Genomic DNA, 25,934 nt, shown 5'->3' on the forward strand with positions numbered 1-25,934 from the left:
GTTTTTCTCCGGTACCGGGAACCGAACTCACGACCTTGCGCTTGCCAGGCAGGCGCTTTTGCCACTGAGCTAAATCCCCAGCCCCCATTTTATTTTTTTTAGTGCTGGAGATTGAACCCAGGACCTTCACACTGAGCTGTATCCCCAACCCTTTTTTCTTTTTTTGAGTTGAACTTTTTCTTATTTCCTTTTTCTTTCTTTTTATAATACATGTTTGTAATACATAATGATTACATTCCCAGGGAGTTGGTACATGTACATAACACATCTTAATTATTTTTTCATCCCCTTGCCCTCCTCTCCCTCTGTCTCTTGGTCCACTTTCCATTTGCAAAAGATCTATGTCCCTATTTCCTATTACATATCTACCTTTTATTTTGCTCTTTATTTATATTCGGGTTTCTCATATAAGAGAAATCATGCAGCATTTAAGTCTGTGTGTCTGATTTATTTCACTTAACATTATGGTCTCAGAGTGCACCCATTTTCCTACAGATGACTTAAGTTTATCCTTTATGGAAGAATAGTATTCCATGGTGTGTAAATACCACATTTTCTTTATCCATTTATCTATTGATGTATGTAAAGGCTGCTTCCAAGATTTAACTTTTTTTTTTTTTTTTTTTGTCTTTTTGAGGGAGTTTCGCTATGCAGTTCAGGCTGGCCTTAAACTCACTTTGCAACCCGGGCTGGCCTCAAACTCATAGCAGTTCCCCTGCCTCAGCCTCCAGAGTGCTAGGGTTACGGGCGTGCACCACAGTGCCCAGCCCCAGGGTTTATCTTTCATGAATTGTGCCACTGTAAGCATAACTATGGGCACAGCGCTGTAATGTGATGTCTTGAACATTTGGGGGCGACACCTAGAAGGGGAATACCTGGGTCACATGGAATTTCTAATTCAAATTTTTTGAGAAACTCTATACTAATACAGATTTCCATAGTGCTTGTAGTAGTTCACATTCCCACCAACAATGTAGAAGGTTTCGTTTTTCCCTCCAGCCTTGGCAACAAGCGTTATTATTTGATTTCTTGATGATAGCAATTCTTTCAGGGGTAAGATAAAATCTCAGTGTTGTTTTAATTTGCACTTCTGTGATGGTCAGAGAAGCTGAACATTTCTTCATGTATTTATTGGCCATTTGTACTTCTAGGAAGTGTCTGTTCATTTCACTTGCCCATTTTTGATTGGGTCTTTTATTTTGGCGGCTCTAATTTTTTTAATCCTTTATATATTCTAAGTATTGGTCCCCTTTCTGAGGAGTAGCTGGCAAAAAAAGTTTTCCCATTCTAATAGGTTGTCTTTTCACTCTGTTGGTTGTTTCTCTTGCAGAAGCTCTTTAACTTAATATGATCTCATTTGTTGATTCTTGGTACTATTTCCAAGATGTAGCTATTATGAGTTGTGCTCCTCAGCGCATTTTTTATTTTTCTATTTTGAGAGAGGTTCTAAGTCACTAAATTGCCCAGGCTGGGTTCGAACTTGCAGTCTTTGTGCCTCATCCACCCAGACTGTTGAGTAACAAGTTGCACTGTCACGCTGGACTGGAACATTTATTTTTGGTGTAGCTTTTCTCTGTCAATAGTTGACATATTAGAAGTTAAAAGAAAAAAAAATTTTTTTTTTGGTCTTTTTGAGACCAGGGCTCACTGTGCAGTTCAGGCTGGCCTTGAGCTCACTTTGTAGCTCAGGCTGGTCTTGAACTTGCAGCCATCCTCCTGCATCAGCCTCCAGAGCATTGGGATTATAGGTATGCGCACCACACCGAGTTGAAAATTTTTTTAAATATGTATTAATTCACTTAAAAGTAACAATAATAAAGCCAAGCATGATGGCATATGCCTGTAATCCCAGCACTCAGGATGCTGAGACAGAATTGCCAAGAGTTTGAGGCCAGCCTGGGCTATATAATAAGTTCAAGGCCAACCTTTTGAGACCCCGTCTCAAAAAAGCCAAAACAAACAGCAGTAGCAACAAAAAAACTACATTTCAAAACAATAAAAAATTTAGTGAGGTGGATGGATGGCATCGGATTATATTTTTGCAAATTTCTAATGAATAGCTTAACAGGAAACAGCTTGAAGGAGAGGAAGGAGATTCAAACAATCAAAGAATTAAGATATGTTATATACGTGTATAGTGAATGTAATCACTGTACTGCAAACGTATACTAATAAAATAATTGAAAAAGAAACAGTTTGATCTTCATATTTGCTTCTGAAAGCAATCACGTGTACTGAATGTCATGTAGCCTCTGGAAAACGCTACCATACCTGTACTTGTGTGAGACCGTGTCTTAATATTATATGAAAATTAATTTTGATCTTATGGGCCCAGGATCAATAATAGTCCAGGAATCCTTAGATTAATCATGAAAAAACCGGTACGCACGAGTGGTAATGTTCCTTTCCAAGTACCTGTGCTTTTTTTTCAGCTCCACAGACCCAGTTAGCAAAGTGCTGCTCCTGTATTTAAGTTTAGCTGTGACTGTTTGCCCTGATGAATCTGCAAATCATTCCTTATTAGTAGAATTTTATTTGAAATAATTGACTCCTTCAAACTGATTCCTTATTTTTAAAAATAAAATTCATGATATATGAGAACTCTCTGGAATCTCATAATAGATATAAATAGATCGTCTTTGGTTTTTTTTTGTCTTTTTTGAGACAGGATTTCACTATGCAGTCCAGGCTGGCCTTGAACTCACTTCGTGGCCCAGGCTGGCCTCAAATTTGCAACAATGCTCCTGTCTACTTCCCAAATGCTGGGATTACAAGCATGTGCCACCACACCCAGCCCTTCTTTGATTTTTGAAACATGATCAAGTATTTATTAAACAAAAATATTTGAAAATAAAGAATTTAAAGTTATTTAGGCTAGGTATACCTGGTGATACACAGCTGTATCCTAGATACTCAGGAAGCTGAAGCAGGAGGATTGCAAGCTTGAGCCCAAGTGAACAGTTTAGCAAAAACCTGTCCTAAAATTAAAAAATAAAAAAGACTGGAAATATAACTCAGCACTCCCTGGGTTCAATCCCCAATACCAGAGAAAAAGTTATTTAGCAAATAAAATATTAACTGTATTGTGTGTAAGCCTGCCGTCATAACACTCTGGGAGGATGAGGCAGGAAGGTCACAAGTTAAAGACCAAGCTAGGTAACTAGCACCTTAACCAGATTCTGTCTCAAAATAAAAAAAAAAAATTTTTTTAAAGGGGTTTGGTGATGTAACTGAAGGTCCTGGGTTCAATACCCAGTACTGCAAATAAATAAATGAATGTATGTATGTATGCGTAATTTTAAAATAATCTCTTTTTGGAGGGCTGAGTATCTAACTCAGAGGTCATGTACTTGCTTGTCAAGCTCAGGGCTGTGGGTTTGATCTTTAGCAGTACAGTCAATCAAATGAACAATAGTAATGTATGGTTTTGATTTTTCTTAGGGTATCAACATTCATTTAGCCAAGAAAATGATTGAAGATCGGAGCAGAGACTACATGAATGCTAGACGTGTAGCAAAGGTATGGAAGTCCATCGACCATTTATTTTAAAGATTATTACATTTGTTAATAGCAAACCTTTCCCCCTCTGGTGTGACTCTTGGTATTTTCAGTCATTACCAATGTTAACGAATAACAGTTAGTGGCAGTTAGTTGATGTATCATCTGCTGGAGCAGATGATATTTTTGAAATGAAACACTTCTTTGTAGGTATGTTAAAGGACAAATAGAATAAATTAGATTTGGCAGAAATAACTGTTCAAAATATACAGAGGATATAAAAACAAGTTTCTAAACCAGGCGTGGTAGTGCAGGCCTGTAATCCCAGCACATGGGAGGCTGAGGCAGGAGGCTCACCCTGAGTTCAAGGCCAGCCTAGGCTATGGTGAACTCAAGGCCAGTCTGAACTACATAGACCCTGTCTCAAAAAAAATAGGAACGAAAGAAACAAGGTTCTACCTGGAACTAATGAAATAGTTCGTATTCTTCCCTTGATTAACTCATTTGAATACTGTATCACTCTGCCATCAGATTATGATTATAAAATAAAGCAGCTGTCAGGGACATATAGTATATTGTGCATATCTTTCCATTCATTGACACTGTTAGAGATTAAGAAAAATGACCTATTAGTACAAACTATTGAAATTTAAAAGGAGTTTCTCCAAAAAAGGCGATAATAATGCCACCAGATCTTCTATCCTGCTGATTTGTCAATCTGTACATCTTGGAGAGTAACCCTCCTAGATTACCTGCAAAAAGGGCCTATCAATGTTCTGTTCACCCAACCTTGAGAACCTATTCTTGGGTGGGTAATACAGCTTTTTTTTTAACCTATCCTGACTTTTAGATAGTATTAACAGAATAATATTTAGAAAAACTAGGCATTTTGAACAAAGTTTTCCAACTAATTAACTCCACTTCATGCATCTGAATTGATCCTGGCCTGTCAAGGAATTCTAAATCCTTTTTTTTTTTTTTTTAAGGAATATGAGACAGTGATGAAAGGTTTGGACCGCAATGCCCCTTCAGTGCCTCCTCAGAATACTCCTCAAGAAGCTCAGCAAGTAGATATGTGGAAGAAATATATACAGTGGGAAAAGAGCAACCCTCTTCGTACAGAGGATCAGACCCTTATAACCAAAAGAGGTAATGGGATGAACTCTCCTAGGATTCTCATCACATGTGGGTTAGGCCGCTAGCTATCTCACACATGACAAGATCTGGGCTTTTATCCCTAATCTTTTTTTTCTCTTGTTCTTCAGACTTAATAATGTCTATGGTTTTCATCGCTAGGTCCACCTTTGTTTTATTATATCCAATCTGCTAGAACACCTATCCAGTAAATTTATTTTATCTTTTATACTTTTCAGTTAAATAAATTTCTATTTTAGAAATTTCCTTGTTTTTTATAGTTCCCTCTTTATTTTTTCCGCCTCCCTGTGAGATTCCATGTGTCACCCTCTTTTTCTTTAGACCCTTAGACATCTTATCTTTACAACAGGAGTCCTGAAGTCCTCATCCGCTAACCCAGCATCTAGTCCACCAGCCCTCATGGGATTTGTTTCCTTTCACTGCTTTTTTTTCTTAACTACAGGTCACATTTTCTTGTGTGATCATTTGTCTAGACATTTAAGTTTTTTCTTTTGAACACTGTACAAAAGATCCATTATAAAGATTATAGATACTGTTATCTTCCTCTGGAGAATACTGAGTTACATTCAGGAGGAAGTTACATTACTGCTAGACCACTTGGACTTCATGGAGGTGAGGTCTTGTGCTATGAAGTTAGGTCTGTTTTGTTTTTGTTTTTGTTTTTGCTTTTTGTTTTTGTGCCGGGAATCCAACTCAGGACCTTGCACTTTGCAGGTAGGCACTTGTGTCACGGAGCTATGTCCCCAGCCAAAGTTAGGTCTGTTTTATCCTTACTCTTGAGGTAAATCCCTTAGTCCTAGGACACAGCCTATTTCTAAAGCATAATGCAGTTTACTAAGGTATTCATCCAGACCATCTGGACAGGATTCCAAACTTTATCCCCTATAATAGGCAGCTGCTGAAATATATTCAGCTCTTAGCCCTCTGGCTTTGCTTTCTGCTAGGCTCTTTGTATACTTTCCTATGTATGTACATTTCAGGGACCAGCTAAAGATTTGAGGACATTTATGCCCAGATTTTCAGGCTCTGGCCCTTTCTTTTTGGGGATTTGTTCCCTAAGTTTCCAGCTGCTCTCATAGCCCAGAACTCCATGTTATTTCAAGCCAGTAAAACTGCAGAATTTGACCTGAGTTCCAGCTGTCCCAGAGCTTCAGACAGAAGTATGCTTTTCAAGCAAAAAGCCACACGAAATGCAGATCTCACCCAGTGTAGATCCCTTTTGCTAAGGGATCTGCTCTGATTTCTGATTCCTTGGAGTCATACTCTAGTATACTTGAATTGCTGATTTGTGTACTTTTTTCGTTATCACGTGTGCGTTTGTGTACGGGAAGGGGTGCTGGGAATTGAACCTAGGGTCTTGTGCATGCTGAGCACACACTGCTGCGGAGCTGTACCCCTGGCCCTCAGTTTATAATTTTTATTTTCAGGAGCTTGAGTCTGATACAATGACTCTGCTGCTACTTGACTAGAATTTGGAACTTTGTTACTCTTTCCATTTGCCTCGCTCCGTTACCTATAGGTCTTTTCAAATACTATTTATTTTTTATTTTTTATTTTTTTTGTTTTTTTCCAGTACCAGGAATTGAACTCACAACCTTGTGCTTGCCAGGCAGGCGCTGTGCCACTGGGCTAAATCCCCAGCCCCTCAAATACTATTTCTTTTGCCTGCCATTTTTGTAGCTGCCTCTCTCCTTCCTCCACTCCATTTGTTTCTCCTATGACCAGCTTCTGTCCCTTCTTGAGGCTTTGCGCTAAGTGACAGTTCCTTGGTGAACGCTTTCTTCCGTAACCTGTGTTAAGTCACGTTGCTGTAAGACTCTCCTCGTTGTAGCACTTCTTACATTTGCTCTTTTAATGTCTGTCCTCTGCATGCAGGCTTCTTGAATGTAGGAAATCGTGTTTACCTGCGCACACTCAGTACCTTGCACACTCTGTAGCACATAGTTGGTGCTAAATAAGTTTTAATTAATGATGGGCAGATGTGGCATGGGTAGGTGATGGTACCAGAAATCACTAAAGCTCTTTATTTATTATTAGCATTCATTATCGAGGGCCCTATTTGGACCTTATAATTTAGTTGTGGTGCTAATATTGATGGTTTTACTAATGTTGATTTTAATTAAATGTTGTTTTTCTTTGTCTCTTTTTAGTTATGTTTGCTTACGAACAGTGCCTGCTTGTGCTGGGCCACCATCCTGACATCTGGTATGAAGCCGCCCAGTATCTTGAGCAGTCGAGTAAACTGCTTGCCGAGAAGGGAGTGAGTATTTCTTCCCCTGTCCTCTTTGGTTTTTATGGGATTTTGTTATAGCAACGTTTTTGCTGCAAACTGTAACACTAAATTTTTGAAATAAAGTGTTAAATGTTGAAAATTTTTAAAATGTCAATATGAATTTTATTGACACTCGATTAAACTTTCTTACTCAGAATTAAAATATATTGGCTATTTTTAAATGCAATAAAGTGAAGAATCATTTAAAATACTTGTACAATTCTTCCCTAAGTTATAATAACATAGACTGTGAGTCTATTTCGGTAGTAGAGGCCGTGGTTTAAAGCCCTAGTTACACTCACACTCAAAGAATGGAAGAAATCTTTGAAATGTTCTTAGAATCCAGAGACAAGAATAGAGAATCCAGAAGTGTGTGTGTGTGTTTCTTAGATACAAATAATCTAGATGTAATTAATTTTATCCTCTTTCAACTGTATTAGATTATTGAGGATAAGGTTTCTTTTTTCCTCCTAGGATATGAATAATGCCAAATTATTTAGTGATGAAGCTGCTAATATATATGAAAGAGCCATAAGCACTTTACTGAAGAAGAATATGCTCCTTTATTTTGCCTACGCAGATTATGAAGAGGTAAGGATTTTCAGAACTATCTTTTTTACCTTTCTTTTTCTTTTTGTTTTTCGTACTGGGAATTGAACTCAAGGCCTTCACATTGAGTTATATCTGTATTCCCAGCCCTTTTTATTTTTTGAGACAGGGTCTCACTAAGTTTCCCAAACTGGGCTTGAATTTGGCATCCTTCCAGGGTGCTGAAATTATAGGTGAACACCATCACACCTGGCTACAACTTTCTCATAATTTGATTTTTTGATTTTTCATGTCCGTTAATATTGGTTCTACATAGTTGGGTGCACTGGTATTGGTTGCGTATGTATTTATGATTGTTATCTCTTCCTCTTGGATTGGTCCCTTTACAAGGATGTAGTGATCTTTTTTGACTCTCTTAATCTGTCTCAGTTTGAAATATTTGATTTTTTTTGAGACAGGGTCTCACTATGCAGTTGAGGCTGGCCTTTCATTTGATTTTTTTTGCAACAGAACTTTGTTTTCTTTCTGATTGCTTCTTTGCCAGACATACTACTGCTTTTGGTAGCCAGAGGTGGTGCAAGTGAACAGTTGTTAGTCCTCTGCTCACATTTAAGCTCAGTGTAGGTTCCGCTGTGTGTGTTTTGGGGTGGATTCCTTCACGCTCCTATCATGCTTCTTCACGAGTATGACTTTGTATTCGTTTCTTCTCTGTCACCTTTAGAGTCGCATGAAGTACGAGAAGGTTCACAGTATATATAACAGACTTCTGGCAATTGAGGACATTGACCCTACCTTGGTGAGTCACTTACAAATCTCTTCCCACCATTGCAGTCTGATTCAACAAAATTTAATTCACATATCATGAAATTTACTGGGTTGTTTTGTTGTTGTCTTGACAAATAACCGTGAGTCAGGGGCTGGGGATTTAGCTCAGCGGCAAAGCGCCTGCCTGGCAAGCACAAGGTCGTGAGTTCGGTTCCCGGTACCGGAGAAAAACCAAAAAAAAAAAAAAACAAAAAACCGTGAGTCATGGGACCACCATCACAATCAAGACAGAATTCCTGCAGAATTCCTGCATCACAACCTGCAGAATTCCCTTATATAGCCCCTTGGTAGGCAACTTTCTGCCCTAATCCAGGACAGTAACTGATCTGAATTCTGGGCTGTTTTTTGTGGATTTTTGTTGTTGTTTGGTGGTGATGGTGGTACTGGGAACTGAACCAGGACCTTTGCACTGAGCACTATGTCCCCAGATTTGTTTTTACTTTTAGTTTTTAACAGAGAGACCTGTAAAGTTGCTATATTACCCAAGCTGGGGTTGAACTTGGGATCCTCCTGCCTCAGCCTCACAGAGTACTAGGATTATAGACATGCACTACCACACTTGGCTAAAAGTCCTTTCCTTGATGAACTTGTAGTTCATCTATCCATAAATTTGGGCAGCATAGTTTGACATCATCAAAACTGGGCAAATCAGGGCTTTGCTAACAATGTTTGTTCTTAAATATTGTATATTCATCATGTGTTGGACACTTTCAGAGGTGCTGCATATAAAATGATCGAGAATTTATCAGTAAGGTTCCATTTATGGTCTTTGGAAAAAAGAGTAGTGGGGCTTTTAAATTAAGAAAATGTGAAATTACATATAAATTGTAAAACATGCTTACATTAGGTTAAATATTAAGTTTTCTAGGTAACTGGAATTCATTAATGGAGTTTTTCTACTACTTTTACATTTTTTCCCCTTTAAAAAAAACTTTTTTTGCAGTGTCTTGGACCAAAGCACTTGAGCATGTTAGGCACTTGCTCTACCACTGAGTAACACCCCCGTCCCCTAATTTATGTATTTTTTTATTTTTTAGTGGTGCTGGGAATCAAATTCCCCCTTAAAATTTAATTTCATAAATGAAACAACACTGAGATTCCATCTCACTCCAGAAAAAATGGCTGTTATCCAGAAATCAACCAATAACAAATGTTGGCAGGGCTCTAGGGAAAAAGGGGCCCTTCCCCACTTTGGTGGGAGTATAGACTGGTGCAACCACTGGAAATCAGTGTGGAGATTCCTCAAAAAACTAAAACTAGAGGTTCCATTTGACCCAGCTATTCTGCTTCTTGTAATCTTCCCAAAAGAAATAAAAGCATCATAGCACAGTGATATATGCCCAAACATGTTTATAGTGGCACAGTTTGTAATAGCTAAACCTTGGAAACAGCCCAGATGCCCATCAACCAATGAATGGATAAAGATGATGTGGGATTTTTTTTAATACAATGGAGTACTACTCTGCCATAAAGAAGGATAAGCTTGAGACATTTCTAGCTAAATGGATGCACCTTGAGACTATACTCTTAAGTGAAATAAATAGGACACATATGTGTAAATATTTCATGGTTTTTCTGGTGTGAGAAACCAAAAGTGTAAATAAGGACCAAAATGTATATTGTAAGTAGGAAGAAAATGTTTAAATGAGAAGGAGAACAGGGACAAGAAAAAAAAGGAGAGAAGGAAAAATGAAAACAAAGGTTTTGTAAATAAAGAGGGGAAGAGGTTGAAGGGAGGGGAGGGGAATGAGCAAAAGAAGAAAGGTATACCATGTACAGATACAAATTCCCTATGATGAATGTTATCACTATGTATATCTAAAATGTACCAATAAAATAAAACCAGCAAAACAAAAAAAAATTTCAATTTGCATAGCATAGTAGTGGTGATGATTATACAACCTTGTGATTATATTGAATGCTGCCAAATTGCACCCTTTAAAAGGTGAATTTTATGGCATGTGAATTATATCTTAATAAAAAACAAAAACAAGCACAAATGTGCCTACGTGTAATCTCAGCTACTCATGAGACCAAGGAGGCAGATCTTGAGTTTGAGGCCAGCCTGGACCACTTAAGCAAGACCCTGTCTTAAAATAAAAATAAAAAATATGGGCTGGAGATGTGGCTCCGTGGCGCAGTTCCTGCCTGGCAAGCACGAGGTCCTGAGTTCGATTCCTGGTGCTGAAAAATTAAAAAAAAAAATTTATAAAGGGCTGGGGATGTAGCTCCATGGGAGAGCATTTGCCTAATATGTGTGAGAGCCCCTGGTTCAATCCCCAGTACCACAAAAACAGATTAATCAGCATGCATCCCTAGTACATACCGTAAAAACTTTCCTATGGATTTAAGTTATCAATAATCCTCCTTTCTAATTTCTTGAAGTCAGGATTTCTTTCTTCTGCGGAAAATGTATTAGTATAGGAATTAGCTGGTAGTAGATGCTATAAGGATCACATTCTAAATTGTAGAATACAACTTTTGTAATTTCTGTTTTTTACATAGGTATATATCCAATATATGAAATTTGCAAGGAGAGCAGAAGGTATCAAATCGGGAAGAATGATATTTAAAAAAGCAAGGGAAGATACCAGAACCCGCCACCATGTCTATGTTACTGCAGCACTCATGGAATATTACTGTAGTAAGGTAAATACTGCAATACATATGTAAAGATGAAAACATTAATCAATAGCAAAAAACAAACACTCCTACGTTTCATCATTAGGTTTTTTTGGTTTTTGTTGGTAGTTTTGGGGGGGCGGTTTGGTGGCTTTTTTGTTTGTTTATTTGTTTGTTTGTTTTGAGACATGGGTCTTGCTGTGTAGTTCAGGCTGATTTTGAACTCCCTGTGTACCCTGGGCTGGCCTTGAACTTACGATGATCCTCCTGCCTCAGCCTCCTGAATGCTGGGATTCTGACATGCCCAGCTCTGTGATTAAGATTTAATTGCTCCATTTTGTAAAAGAAGTCTAAGTATACCTGTATAAAATTATGTGGAGCATTATCCAAATACCCAATTATATTCTAATTTGCAATCCCATATTTCCTTTTTTTTTTCTTTACTACTGAAGATAGAAGCCAGGGCCCTCCCACTGAGCTACATCTCCAACCCTTTTTTATTTTTTATTTTGAGACAGTGTCTCACTAAGTTGCCTGGGCTGGGCTTGAACTGCTGGGCTGAGGTGATCCTCAGAGTGCTGGGATTACAGGCATGTGCCACCATTCTTTCTTCTTTAAAAAAAATGTCTGCTTTGCTGCCCAGGCTGTCCTCCAACTCCTTGGCTCACTCAGGTGATCCTCCTGCCTCAGTCTTCCCAGTCTTTGGGACTCTAGGTTCATCTTGCTGCCCCTAAATGCTCTTGACTGGTTTTTTGTTTTTGTTTTTGTTTTTGTTTGTCTTTTAAAAACAGAGTTTCACTGTGAAGTTCAGGCTGGCCTCAAACTCACAGTGATCCTTCTGCCTCAGCCTCCCAAGTGCTAGGATTAACAGGTGTGCGCCACCATGCCTGGCTCTTGACTGATTTTTAGCCCAACAATTTTTACTTAGCGTAATTTTAACTCTTTTGTTCCATGTCTTTTTTGTGTGTTGGGAATCAAACTCAGGACCTTGTGCTTGCCAGGTAGGCGCTGTGCCCCTGAGCTGTATCCCCAGCCATTCCGTGTCCTATTTAGGTATTATACTTTTAATATTTGGGGGAATATCTTGTTTGAAATTTCATGGAAATCATTTCTTCATCTTCTTTACTTTTAGGACAAATCTGTTGCCTTTAAGATTTTTGAGCTGGGACTAAAGAAATACGGAGACATTCCAGAATATGTCCTGGCCTATATTGACTATCTTTCTCACCTCAATGGTAAGTTGATTCTGGGATCTCTAATGGTTGCTTAATATTAAATGATCTGAATTATGTTGCTGGTTTTTTCCCTTCTTGACTGTGTTATAAATCAGTCATCACACCAGAAGCTGGCATATAATAGGCACCCAAGAAGTACTGTGGCTTTTCAACCATCAGTTTATATTTACTGAATAATAGTAGATGCCTTTTAACTCTGCTGAATGGCCAGTAAAGTACTGTGAGTAGTAGGATAAAGCTGCAAAGTCAGTGTTAGGAGACGCGGAGTCTTGTTTATATTTATTGCTGATGAAACTGGGTAGCTCATCTCCTGATTCCTGGAGGGCAAACAGACCAAAACACTTCCCAGAGCTGGGGTACACCTGCACATACACTTGCCCAACAGGTGTGAGACCTGAATTTAATGCCCAGCATCATCAAAACAAAACTAAGTCTCCAGTGCATAAATATAACTGCGGTGTTGGTCTTCATTGTACCAGAGCTCTGCGGCTAGGTGTGAAAGCATAAAGTGCAGTTCCCTCAGCTACGGAACGACCATAATAAAAATACTTTTTATAGGATTATGGAGAGGATGCAGTAAGTTTTTGCATGTGTTTGCCTTGCACGTGGAATGTGGTAAGCAGTCCACAAATGTTAACCACTTAGGATGGTAACAGTGAACAGAAACGTGGTAAACACTGTAATAGAGGCCTGGAGGAAGTACTCTGCAGCTGAAGAGGAGAGGAGAGTGTAAATTTTATAGCTGTGCTGTGCTATTATGGTAGCTACTAAATCACTAGGTATTGAGTCGGGGGATAGAGCTCAGCAGCACAGTGCCTGCTTTGCAAGCACAAGGTCCTGAGTTCAATTCTTGGTACCAAAAAAAAAAAAACAAAAAAATCATTAGGTATTGAACACTTGAAATGCGGCTAGGCCAAAATGATTTAAGTGTAAAATACTTACATCTAAAATACATTTCTGAAATAGATTTCCAGGACCTACTGTAGGGGCTGCAGTGTGAAGTATGTTACACTGAAAGTGATGACTATGTTCCATCTGTGTGGCTCGGTACATTTAATCTTTCTGGGGTTTATCTTGCGTTTGGACATAGAGGAAAGGCAATAAAAACCAACCACTCTGCTGGAGTTTTTCAAACAACTTTATTGAGGTATAATTTATACACCATAAATATACCCTTATTAAGCATGCAATCCAATGGTTGTTAGTAGATCTGCCCCTGGATTCTGACATTTTAAAGGGTCCTTTTAAAGTTTAGTAAGCAGTATCATTGTCCCACTTTCAGCCATAGATGACTTCTTAAGGTGTAATCTGCCTTTGGCAGCCATTCTTTAATTCATTTACAGTTTGCATGTTGGACTCCCAAACTAGATCATATTGTACCTCTGCAAGATAAAGAAAACTACACAGAGTAGTCCTGGTGCCTTAAAATAAGAACTCAATTGTACCTAAGTTTGGACATCCTTCACACTCAGTGCATTTAAAAAATATCTAGGTGCCAGCCGTGGTGGCACACACCTTGTAATTCCAACACTCGGGAGGCTGAGGCCGGAGGATTGTTGTGAGTTCAAGACCAGCCTGGGCTACAAAGTGAGCTCAAGGCCAGCCTGAACTGCATACAGAGACCCTGTCTCAAAAAGACCTCCCCCGCCAAAAAAAAAAACAAAACATGTATATATATAGTCATGTTAGCAACTATGTGATTTTCATTATTTTAAAAAGGCAAGTAGTACAAGCATTCCAGACACCTTTCTGAACCTAAAGTTTCCTCATATATAAAAATCAGGTATGACAAGTTACCTTTCTGCATGAGGGTTTTTGTAAGTTGAGTTGAGATTATATTTGTGAAAATATATTATTGAATTATAAAACTGATTTTTTTCTTTTAAATATTCCAGAGGACAATAATACCCGAGTTTTATTTGAACGAGTTTTAACGTCTGGAAGCCTTCCTCCCGAGAAGTCTGGGTAAGCCGCTGTGAAAATGTGCTGGTGGGGTGCTAAGGGTAACTTTAATTCCTGAGTGTTAACTTGAGCATGACATTGGAGTAGAAGCTCCTCTCTTGAGGCTCAATTTACCTACCTGCAGTATTTTTATACTTCTCTAATCTTTTATTTTCTGCATAATGAGTAGAATTGCTTTGAAAGATGTCTTTCTTTTTTACTTATTTTTGAGTACTAGGGATTGAACCCAGGGCTTCCACACCGAGCTACATCCCCAGCAAAGCCCACCTCATTTTTTGAGACAGAGAGTCCCACTAAGTTGCCCAAGCTGGGCCTGAACTTGTGTGTCATCACCCCGCAGCTTATTATTAAATATGTTCATGCCTTTCTAGTTTAATATATATCTACAAACGGATATACACGTTAAAGAGGAGTTTTGAAATTTTTAACTCCCTTATTCAAAAGCAGACTGTTCTAACATATTGGAAGTTTTTTAAAAAAAAGAAAGTTTGTTTTATTATAGCCCTGATTCATGGTTTTGTCAGTTTTGTGAAACAGAAGAGCAACAGTATAATGGCAGAGCAGAAGTAATAAGGCTTTGGAGCCTCGGGTTCAGTTTTCAGCTCCCACGTGCAGCTACTCCTCTGCGGTCCAGCTACTCAGAAAGCTAAGGCAGGGATATCAAAGGTTCAAAGCCTGCCTGGGCAGCTTAACAAGTCCCAGTCTCAAAATGAAAAGGGCTGGGGATGTAGTTCAGTAGTCGACCACATGGATTTTGTCCCTAGTCTAATAAATTTTTTTTGTTTCAGCACACAAGCCAGTGGGCATATTTCATAACCTTACCAATTCTCACTTCCTTGCTGGGTCACAGTAATGTCTACTAGTGTATGACTGTCCCGTACCCAGTAAATAATCGGCGCCGATATATTGCTTCATCACAGAGGTGCTTAGTGACATGTATGAGAGTGTTAATTTCGGCTGCTAGAGCAGGGCAAAGACACCAATGATCCACATTAGTGAGAAAAAATAAAGAGCAATCATAGTGGTAAATTTTGAAATATATTTTTATTCATACATTAGATGAAGAATACATTCACATTATAACTCATGCCTCTATACATAGAGAGTTTAAGGCCAGTCTGGGCTACATAGCAAAGCCCCTGTCTCAAAAAAAAAAAAAAAAAAGTGGGGAGGAATTCATGCCACTAAACAAAATGATGAGGCCGCTTTATTCAGGAACAGTTAGATATCTGCATCGGTTCCTTCTTCACCTCTTCCACTTAGAGTTTACCGTAAGGTAAGCATCTCTCTTTTTGACCCAAGGAATAGCAAGATATCATAAATAATATCTCAAAGGCTTCAGTGCTCAGGTATTTAGAGTGAAGTGTTGTCTATAATTTACCTTCAAAGACTTACACAAAAATAAGATTAAACAAATAGAGTGGCATTAAAAGCTAGTAAACCTAGATAATGATATATAGATACTCATTATACTATTCTATTTTTCTATAGTTTATAAATCTTTGTAATAAAAAAAGATCTTTAGCAATTTAGGGAGGCCAGGTGTGGTGGCACATGCCTGTAATCCCGGCACTCAGGAGGCTGAGGCAGAAGGGTCACAGTGAGTTCAAGGCCAGCCTGGGCTACAGAGGAGTTCAAGGCCACCCTAGACTACCTAGCAAGACCCTGCCTCAAAAAATAAATAAATAAATAAACAAATAATAAGGAAGAAAATGGGAGAGATTAAGTCTTGCTTTAAATGGACTTCCTGCCTCAAACCCAGAATAAGTATTAATTACAGTATATTTTCTTACAGAGAAATATGGGCCCGATTTTTAGCTTTTGAAAGTAATATTGGTGATCTAGCTAGTATACTTAAAGTGGAGAAAAGACGGTTTACAGCATTCAAAGAAGAGTATGAAGGCAAAGAAACAGCTTTACTGGTAGACAGATACAAGTTCATGGACTTATACCCTTGCTCTGCAAGTGAACTAAAAGCGCTGGGTTATAAGGTATGTACTTCAGGTCAAGACTTCTGTAGCATCTTTACTTTTCCATTTTTAGAGGGGTTCCTGGATAACCTTCATTCTAAAGTAAATTTTTGAAATATAGTTAGTTTTAGAAGAGATTTATAAAAAAACAAAAAACTTGTGATTTTTTCCTTGGTTTATGAAGCGCTTGAGTGTCAAAAGTATCTGAACAAAATGCAAATTAAAATGAGATCTAGCACTTTCCTTCTATCTCTGAAACTGTCAGTGACTTAATGTCTTATGTCCACTGGCCATATGGAAAGAGTATGGAGAGAAGGAAATCGAAACACAAACTGTATGCTATTTTTTCCCATTGGTGCTATTTTTTCTAATATTTTTTTATCAAGGTGGTAAACATAAACAGATCTTAAACCAAATATAGTTCATTTTGTGGGAACAGAGCTCTTCTACTGAGACTATGGAGTCATAGGAAGATAAATCAGGTTCCTGAACCTGTGTAGGCCAGAGGGAAAGATTAATGTGCACCAAACCCCACAGAAATAGCTCTTGCTCAGAAAACCACTGTTCTGCCAGGGGAGGTGGTGCACGCCTATAATCCCAGCACTCAGGAGGCTGAGTCAGGAAGATCATTGTGTCTTTGAGGCCAGCCTAGGCTACAAAGTGAGTTCCAGGGCAGCCTGAACTCCATAACAAAATCCTGTCTCAAAAAGACAAAAGAAGAGAAAACCACTGTTCTATTACTTGTGGATATTTCTGTCTCACATAAACAAAGGCCATGGTGGAAATCCAAAGGGAATATATGAACATAAGAAACCCTGGCTGGCCCCTTTAAGCCAGCTAGCATTAGCATGTCCTTTACCATCGTTCTTCTTTTCCTCACTGCCCTCTTTTGGCCCGAGTCTCAACTGTGTCTGAACTACGTTAAAAACTTAGAAGTTGGGTACGGTGTTGCATAACCTGTATCCTAGCACTCAGGAGGCTGAGGCAGGAGGATTGCTGGGAGTTTGAGGGCAGCCTGGGTTCAAGTCCATAGTGAGTTCAAATTCAGCTGAACTACGCAGATGAGCTGTCTCCAAAAGCCAAAAACAAACAAATAAATAAAAACAAACAAAATAAAACCTTAGCAAACTACTCATAATTTAACTTGACATTTTTTGCTTAATGGAAGCTCCAGTTCTATTTCAGTCCTAGATTCTTATTCTGAACCAAGGAATTCCTAGTATTCAGGGGGTTACTGCTTAGAAATGGGCGGTTTCTGCTTCTAGTCCGCTTCTCAGTGAAAAGCCAAAGACATTTTAAGACTATTTTGTGGAATTATTAGAAAAGGCTAAAGTTTTCCAAGATAAAAGTAGAAATTAAGGTTAATGAAAATAAGTTTTGCGATTTCCAAGTAGAACTGCGTCTTGAATATGTGTTTTCGATCTTGTTTTTATATTTCTACTCTTCGGTTTATTTGGGAAGAATTAGGCTGCTTCCCTGTGTGGGGTGGCTGGGGGGGTGCGCGGGAGAAAGATAAACGCAAGGCCCAGTGTGCCTGCTCGCGCAGCTCTGCCCCTGTAAGAGCAGGTATCGCCAGCTATATTTGAGCAAATTTGGAGAAAACGAAATGGGATAAGGCCTCGTTAGCAGCGACTATGGTGTTCCTTTGATGACCCTTGGAGAGCTGTCAGCCGCTGCTCATGTACTGAAGGTCGATTCTGGGCTGGGCTGAGGCTGGGCTCCCAACCCACCCGCTCCTTCCTATGAGCGGTGTGAGCTTCTTCAGTCCCCTCTACAAGGTGGAGGTGCCGCTGCCTGCCCCAGCAAACGAGGGACGCGGTAAACGGCTAAAACTGCCCAACAGAGAGTGCTGCTCAGCGTGCTGTACGCTCCTTCCTCCCGTAACAATATTCTGGCACTCTTCACTGCACGAGTGAAATCGGTTGGCCTTATGTACCCTTGTGACGCAGGACTGCAGAGTCCAGCTTCTTCATGTAAGGACACTGACAGACGCTGTTGGATGCCAGCGGAAGGGAGGTATCAAAAGTGCTTCTAAAAATCCTGATTTTTCTCCAAATCATCCTACCCATGATAGGTAGGGCCCAGCGTTACGATTTCTCCCACAAAAGCGTGTATCTGGCCGACAAAGGTCCCGCCTGGTGACGGCCAGGGCTGGGATAAGATTACAAGAGAGCAAGTCTTCATCTTTACCATCATGAAGGTCTTGTTCATCCTTCTCCATTCTCTCCCTGAGGTTTCAACCCAGTTATTCTCACGGTATCTCCAAGCCTGTACAACTGCGCAGTTAGACTCTACAAGAGTCTCCCAAGTTCAGCATTCTTCTGTTCTGCATTTTCAGGATGTCTCCCGTGCTAAGTTAGCAGCTATAATTCCAGATCCAGTTGTAGCTCCTTCTATAGTGCCTGTTCTGAAAGATGAAGTGGATAGAAAACCAGAATACCCCAAACCAGACACCCAGCAGATGATTCCATTCCAGCCACGACATTTAGCACGTAAGCCATGACTTCAGATCAGTACTGAGGCTTCAGTTTGTTGATTTAAATCCAGGGTGGGAGGGGCAGGTAACGTGGCCTTTCCATTGTAGGTTTAGACTTAGGGTCACTGTGATGAGTGACTTGGCAGTAATCTTTGAGCCAGATGACCTAAGAACGTCCTAAAAAGCAAAACAGAACTCTCAGTGGTCAATGTTCCCTTCACCATTTTGGAGGTGATACTTCAGACTGTTTTCAGAAATGCTGCTATGTGTAAATAATACTTGAACAGTTAGAAATTTATTTCAGTGACTTACTGAACACTTAGAAACTTATTTCAGTGACAGTACACTTATTGGTATTGAGTTTATAAATACTAATGGTTAGTAGCCCATGTAGGTCCTTTTTGAACAGACCTCTTCTGATTAAATGTGCTACTGAATAACCTGAGTTTAAGCAGGCTTCTTAAACCAGGTGAGGTTTTGAGCCTAGCTCAGGCAACTTAGTGACTTAACAAGACCTGCCTCAAACAATAAAGCTGGGCGTCGTGGTGCACACCTGTTATCCCAGCACTCAGGAGGCTGAAGCAGGAGGCTCCCCATGAGTTTGAGGCCAGCCTGGGCTACATAGTGAGTTCTAGGCCATCTAAACTAAATAGTGAGACTTTGTCTCAAAAGAAACAAACTAAATTAAAACGAGAGAGGCAGGAAACCGGGGATGTAGCGCCCTGTAAAGGCCCTGGGTTCTATCTTCAGTACTGAACCAACAAAACAGGATTCCTAAACAGATGGTGTGTGCAGCTCTGAAACAGTCCGAGCCAGAAGCTTTCTCCAGTGCCGCGCTGGTTTGCTGTACAGAGTCTCTGGTCTGCTTCTCTGCTTCCCAGCGGCCCTGGCCTCGGGACCATTCCCAGTCTCACCCATGTGAGTGAGGCCAGCACTTACAGCACTGGAAGCCTTTTAAAACGTCCACAGAGAGAGAAAACCGTTACGCACACGTTACTGAACCTTAGCTTTTCCTGCAAAGCAACTCTTCCTTCCGTTAACTCTCGCTTGTGTCTCCTCTCACAGCCCCAGGTTTACACCCTGTCCCTGGAGGAGTGTTTCCGGTGCCGCCTGCAGCTGTGGTTTTGATGAAACTTCTCCCCCCTCCTATCTGCTTCCAGGTTTGTTACTGTTTTCATGATAGGGCCTGGCTCTAGCTGAGGGGCGCAGGGATGGTGTGCTTTTTCTCTTGTGTAATAAGAAGCATAAAAGTACTGCTATTTTCATTTGTCAGATAACTGAGTAAATTTTGTGTCCAAATAGGGTCCTTTCGTACAAGTGGATGAACTGATGGAAATTTTCCGAAGATGCAAGATACCAAATAGTGAGTAACGAGAGCTCCGTTTTCAGTGTTTAAATCACTTCCCGTGTCCGAGGCAGAAAACACTTGCTATCCTTTGCCACTAAAGTCTTCAAAACCAGCCAGTGTTGGTTGTACAGTGTACAGAAGCCCAGTGAAACCCAGCAATGAGCCAAGCTTCTTCAGCAGAGACAGGCTGGCTCATCTTCTAAGTCCACAAAGCGCGAAGTTACTAGAGCTTATCTTTAGCCGGGAGTGGTGGCGCACGCCTGTAATCCAGCGCTCTGCCCAACGTAGGCAGTTTAGTGACTCAGTGAGACCATCTCACAATAAAAATAAAAGGGCTCGGGATGTAACCCAGTGAAGGCGCTAGGTTAAATCCCCACCAGGACCACCATTTCAACAATTTGTTTTAAAGGTTTATTTTTTCTATATAAGTGAATAAGCGCTGTCCTATCCAGCTTATGAAAATAATCGTATTGGTTTTAACAGCAGCTTTTGTCCTTTAAGTTAGTGTAAGTAACGCTCCCTGTCCCATGCTTGCTAACAGTAGGCTCTGAGACGAGCTGTACAGTCCCCAAAGTAGAGCGCACGCTCCTTCCCAGCAGCGTCATGTTAAGCATGTGCCCGTCCTGTGTTCTTTGCCCCAGCTGTGGAAGAAGCCGTGAGGATCATCACTGGGGGCGCCCCAGAGCTGGCCGTGGAAGGCAACGGCCCCGTGGAGAGTAACGCGGTGCTCACCAAGGCTGTCAAGAGGCCCAACGAGGATTCGGATGAAGATGAAGAGAAGGGAGCCGTGGTGCCCCCCGTTCATGACATTTACAGAGCCCGGCAGCAGAAGCGAATCCGGTGAGGCCGGCCCGGCAGCCGCCTCTGAGAACTCTTGCAGGATTCCCTTTTGCCTCTGAAGTCATATGTTTAAGAGACAATGCTTTGTTACAAGGTTCTTGGAAGCAAAGCTGTATTGTCATTGGTGCCTCTATCATATGGTTCTTGAAAAAAAACCTGTGTGAATTTTAGAATATGGAACAGACCTACGCTCTGAGCAGGACTAGGTTTTCGGAACTCTGAGAACAGTACAGAATGGCAGAACCACGTTTCTCAAGGGTGTGTTGTCCGTGCCGACTCAAGATTTGAGAGTTTCCACAGTTTTATTTTAAAAACTGGATGGCTTATGATTGTAAAGCATTTTAGCACATTTGCTGAAAAACAGTTGTTCTCAGTTTGCTTATGTAGAGTCCTGCCTTATTGTTTGTTTTTATTTATGGCAGAATGTATGGAGTCTGTTTTGTAGTTTAAAATTTTGAAACAGTCCTTTAAAAAATAAAAGGATCTCAAAAACATCATGCGTCCTTGGGTATCTTTCATCCAGATTTTATTTACCATAGCTACTTCGTATAAATCAGCCAACAGCATTGAAAATAAACAGCAACACTACAAGGAGAAGTCATCGTGTACTTAATATATATATACATTCATTCTCATGTCCTTTCCTGGTCTCTATTAATACAGATTTTCTTTTTTTTTTTTTTTTTTCCATGTGCAAGTACTCTACCACTGAGCTACACAGTCCCCAAAAAACTTTTAGTAGGCAAATTAAACTGCAGAAATCATCACATAGAATGCATTTTCCCTAATAAAATCTGAGGCAGATTGAGATATTTCATCTTTCATCTCTTGAAAATGATGAATGTGGTGGCACTGTAATTCCAGCATTTGGGAGGCTGAGGCAGGAGTGGCGCAAGTTTGAGGCCAGCCTGGGCTCCATACTGAGTTCAAGGCCAGGCTGGACTATATAAGACCCTGTCTCCAAAAAGAAGCAACATAAAGTGGGTGTGGTAGGCTGAGGCAGGAGGACCACTTGAGCTAGCCTGGGCAAGACACCAAGACCCTATCTCAAAAACAGTATACAAAAGTAAAGAAAACAGTTGTTTATAAAACTAACTTTTCTGTCTGACCACTGACCCTTCTTTGCCCGCAGCAGCACACACCTATAATCCCAGCACTTGGGAGGCTGAGATAGGAGGACTGTTGTGAGTTTTAGGCCAGCCTGAATCACATACAAGACCATCCCTGCCCCCAAAAAACAAACAAGAGAAAGTTCTGTTTTGAGCATAAGAAAGACAGTACTTTAAAAAGCAAAGGTAACATGAGTAAGAGGAAAAACCTGGAGGAGTGTTACTTCAATTTTAAGGAGACTGGCACATGCCTGTAATGCCAGCACTTGGGAGGCTGAAGCAGGAGGATTGCCATGAGTTTGAGGCCAACCTAGGCTACACAGGGAGACCCTGTTTCAAAAAAGAAAAATAATAATTTAAGATTACTTTCTAGTCAAAAGTTGCATGTAGGGCCGGGGACTTAGCTCAGCGGCACAGCATCTGCCTAGCAAGCGCAAGGTTGTGAATTCGATTCCTGGTACCGGGGGAAAAAAAAGACAAAACAAACAGCAACAAAAAAATGGTTGCATGTAGAAGTTCTCAATGTTTAGTTCAGCTAAAACAAACTTAGAAATGGTTAGGCTTAAGTGAAGTGAAATCTGACTAGTGCCAGACAAATGCATTTCAAAATCGTGTGGGTCGTCAGGCCAGGCCCACAGCCCAGTTCTTGGCCTCAGGTTCAGAAGGTGATACACGTAAGTGTGATGTAACAAAACCCCACACAAACAAACAAAGCTCTGTTTGTTTAGCCTAATGCACTTATTTCCTAGGACTCAGGCTATTTCTAAATGTACCAGTGAGCATCTGATAGGTTAATAAATGGCTTAGAGCTTAACTTCGATTAAAGGTTATGTCCTTCCCTACCCTGTGGAGTTGCTTTGAATACGAGTAAAAAGGCGGTTAAATTATATAATGCAAAATCCAATATAAGTACACAATTGCAAATGCCACTGTTATTTATTTTGATTGTTTTTAAATGAGACTGTGCCTTCGGGTTTCAAAACCCATGGGTCATTCAAATGAATGTTCAAATGCGTAATGTGGGAGTAGAGATGAGAAAGTCACGGCAGAGGGGCGGTCAGGAGGTAAGGGAAGGTGAGATCGCAGATCCAGTGCAGAAGAGGTGACTCGGGAGAGGGTGGAGAAAACCCGCTCTGCTGAAGGAGGCCGATCTGTCACTGAAGCAGATGTGCACCACTGGTACAGCGTTACGTGCTCCTTTACTATTGGTGAAGCAATTTACAGCCCTTTTCCAACTAACTCCGTTACCACACACAATCGGCTGTGTCTGCGGTGTTCTGTTTTACAGAGGAAGCTACAGGAGAACACCAGGACAGCGATGGTGAACGGGAACCTTTTAGAGCTTCTGATGATAAAGAAACACGCGGCCATAGGCCCACCACCAGTGAGTGGACTAGGCCAGTAGCTACAACTGGTAAAAAAAGACAAGAAAGAAAGAGAACCCAACCCAGATCTTCCTTTAAGTCCAGATTGTGCATAATCCCACCACATACTACTGAATGTCAGAACTAGAAAGGGCCTTAAAGATCATTAGTCTTTTTCTTTTTTTAAGTACCGGGGATTAAACCCACGACTTTCAAGAAGCTACATCCACAGCACACACCCGCTTCCTTTCTAAATTTTGAGACAAGGTCTTGCTAAATCGCTTGATTTCCCAGAGTGGGCTTGAACTTGCAATCCTCCCACCTCAGCCTCCCAGAATGCTGAATTATAGGTGTGCACCACCACACCTGGCCAGTCCTTTCATTTTATAGGTGCCTTGGTTACTTTTTTCTCGTTGCTGGGACAAAATACCTGACGCCCAAAATGAAGGAAGGAAAGGTTTATTTCGCTTACAGTTTGTGGAAGTTTCAGTCCGTACTTGGCAGATTATAAGGCAGAGTGGCACATGGCAAAGAGCTGCAGCTCAGGACGGCAGAACACAGCTAAGCTGCAAGCACATACCAGGGCGGAATGGGGGAGGAATGCCCCCAAGCACTCTTTTCCTCTCCCTTACATATGCAAACTATCCACCCCAGGGCGGGTGTAGCTCTCACACCCACAATTATTCAACTCTAAAAGCCTGCCCCATGGTCGCATGAGGCTTTGGAGAGGACACAAAGACATAAACCATAACAATAGGTGTCCAAAATGCTTGTGCAAAATAGATCAGACTCCTTGTCTGTCTGTCTCCTTTTTTGGGTAAGATCCATGGTCTCTTAACAGCTCCCAGTCTTTCTCCTCTACCATTCTATCTCAATAAATACATAAATAAATAAATAATCAAAAATAACGTTATACATATATTTGTTTTGTTTTATTTTTGTCTTTTTGAGACAGGGTCTTGCTATGCAGTTCAGGCTGGCCTTGAGCTTACTCTGTAGCCCAGGCTGGTCTCGAACTCTCAACGATCCTCCTGCCTCAGCCTCCCGAGTGCTGGGGTTACAGGCATGCACCACCATGCCAGGCAACGTTATATGTAAACAATATGTCAAAAGGTCACAAAAGAAAACACCTAGTTCCTTTAAAACACCAGGAAAGTAATGAATTTAGCACCTCCAAAAAAAGAGAACTGCTGAATCAGAATAGCTCCCTAGTAATTCTGAATTCTAACATTCAGTCATAGTAGGACTATGCACAAGGTCCTGATTCAGAGGACCTTGATAGGCCTATTTAAGCCTTTCAGCAACTTTTCCTCATAGAGAAAAAATCGGTATGTATCTACCTACTACATTCAATTAGCAGGACATGTTATCAGCACAGTTTGGGCTTGCGAAGTATTTACAGCTGACTATTATACACAATCACCTTGCGCAGCCCACTTTCTGACAAATGAACTTTCCAAATGCCTTGACTGAGAATCCACCACCCAACGGGGAGCCAGCGAAGCAGTAATTGCTGCTCTCCCACCCGTCCTTCACCCTCTGAAGCCGAGAGGCCCAGCGTTGCTGGCCCGGCTCCCCCGGCGCCCAGCCCCCTCCACCTGCGGTCCGGCGCCACCCAAGCAGCAGTCTCTGGAAAGACGCTTGTCTCCACGAAACTGTTCGGCAGAAAACCAGGTCAAACCTCATCATTACGAAGTACACGAACCAACTTAATTCAGAGGAAGGACTACTCCCAAATACTTTGTCTTGGAGAGAGAGCTGCAGGGGAACGTCTCCAGTGCATGCTTCATAACACCGCCTGAGTAATAACCGAACTGAGTGGATTTTCCTGGCCCTCGGTGACAAGGCTGAGACCCGGAGAACAACAGCTCACTTGTCTTCACAGAGCAAGAACGAAACCATTCAACACCAACACTGTGACTCTGCGTACTGTTTCCAAGAAGCTCCGCGCTTGGCTCGTGCTGGCGGAGGAACTCTGGCGGTGAGCACAGAGGCGGGCACGGCGGAGAGGCCATGACACCACTCACTCGACAAGCACCAAGATTCCAGCTGCCCACACTCAGTGCCGGCCACTTTGGAACCCATGAGGGAAAGCAGCTTGTAAGAATTAACTCTTTTTTTTTTTTTCTGCGGTACTGGGGATTGAACTCAGGACCTTGTGCTTGCTAAGCAGGCGTTTGTTGCACTGAGCTATATTCCTGGGCAAGAATTAACTCTTAGCAAAGGAAAAGTCTGAGATTCAGGAAGAGTGCTGCGGGAGGTGGTGTCCGAGGGTTGCTACCCCTGTGCAGCTGGGTGACACTCCCGTCCTTGGAGGTGAGCAAGAGCCGCCACGCAGTCTAGGCCGGCAGCACGCTGCCCCGGGGCGACCAGGCTTCTTGGCTCTGGATCCCCGTTCCCTCGCCAATAAGCACAGAGGCCGCAGATAGAGCTCCCCGCCAAGGCAGTGATCCAGAAGGGCCCTTGAACTGATTGTACAGGATCGATTTCTTTTTTCTTCAGTACTTTCACCTACATTATGGCCTGTCTGCCGGTGTCCAGTGACCCCAGATTCTCCGGGGACCTAAAGCTACATCTTATCTGCCTCTCCTTTTTAAACCTGCCGTATCACTGTAGATTAGAAGTAATCTCATGGTTCACCGGCTTCCACATAGTCTCTCCCTGAGCTCCTACAACCAGACCCAAGTCCTCTGTACAAACCCTGGCACC

The 25,934-nt window shown here is 41.2% G+C and overlaps 2 protein-coding genes across 3 annotated transcripts in view; one reads left to right on the top strand and one right to left on the bottom strand.

The window, feature by feature from the left end:
• Window positions 1–21,246, top strand: part of Cstf3 (cleavage stimulation factor, 3' pre-RNA, subunit 3, 77kDa) — a 74,367-nt gene extending 53,121 nt beyond the window's left edge. Inside the window, exons 9-21 of the mRNA XM_005384169.1 lie at window positions 3,442–3,519; window positions 4,485–4,647; window positions 6,804–6,913; window positions 7,400–7,516; window positions 8,196–8,270; window positions 10,805–10,948; window positions 12,054–12,156; window positions 14,052–14,121; window positions 15,914–16,109; window positions 18,427–18,580; window positions 19,630–19,724; window positions 19,867–19,927; window positions 20,554–21,246. Of these exons, the coding sequence (XP_005384226.1) occupies window positions 3,442–3,519; window positions 4,485–4,647; window positions 6,804–6,913; window positions 7,400–7,516; window positions 8,196–8,270; window positions 10,805–10,948; window positions 12,054–12,156; window positions 14,052–14,121; window positions 15,914–16,109; window positions 18,427–18,580; window positions 19,630–19,724; window positions 19,867–19,927; window positions 20,554–20,756 (1,569 nt within the window). The 3' untranslated portion in view covers window positions 20,757–21,246. The remainder of the gene's footprint in view (window positions 1–3,441; window positions 3,520–4,484; window positions 4,648–6,803; window positions 6,914–7,399; window positions 7,517–8,195; window positions 8,271–10,804; window positions 10,949–12,053; window positions 12,157–14,051; window positions 14,122–15,913; window positions 16,110–18,426; window positions 18,581–19,629; window positions 19,725–19,866; window positions 19,928–20,553) is intronic.
• The window catches only part of Tcp11l1 (t-complex 11, testis-specific-like 1), a 63,839-nt gene that overhangs the window by 5,244 nt on the left and 32,661 nt on the right, over window positions 1–25,934 (bottom strand). Inside the window, exon 10 of one of the 2 annotated variants that reach the window (XR_001233912.1) lies at window positions 18,590–18,741. The exons of the other annotated variant lie outside the window; for it this stretch is intronic. The gene's annotated coding sequence lies outside the window, so the exon portion shown is untranslated. Of the gene's footprint in view, window positions 1–18,589; window positions 18,742–25,934 lie in introns of those variants that run through there. 2 annotated transcript variants of the gene reach the window in all.

Source organism: Chinchilla lanigera, unplaced genomic scaffold, assembly GCF_000276665.1.
Source record: "Chinchilla lanigera isolate Chin_1 unplaced genomic scaffold, ChiLan1.0 scaffold00021, whole genome shotgun sequence".
NCBI lineage: Eukaryota > Metazoa > Chordata > Mammalia > Rodentia > Chinchillidae > Chinchilla > Chinchilla lanigera.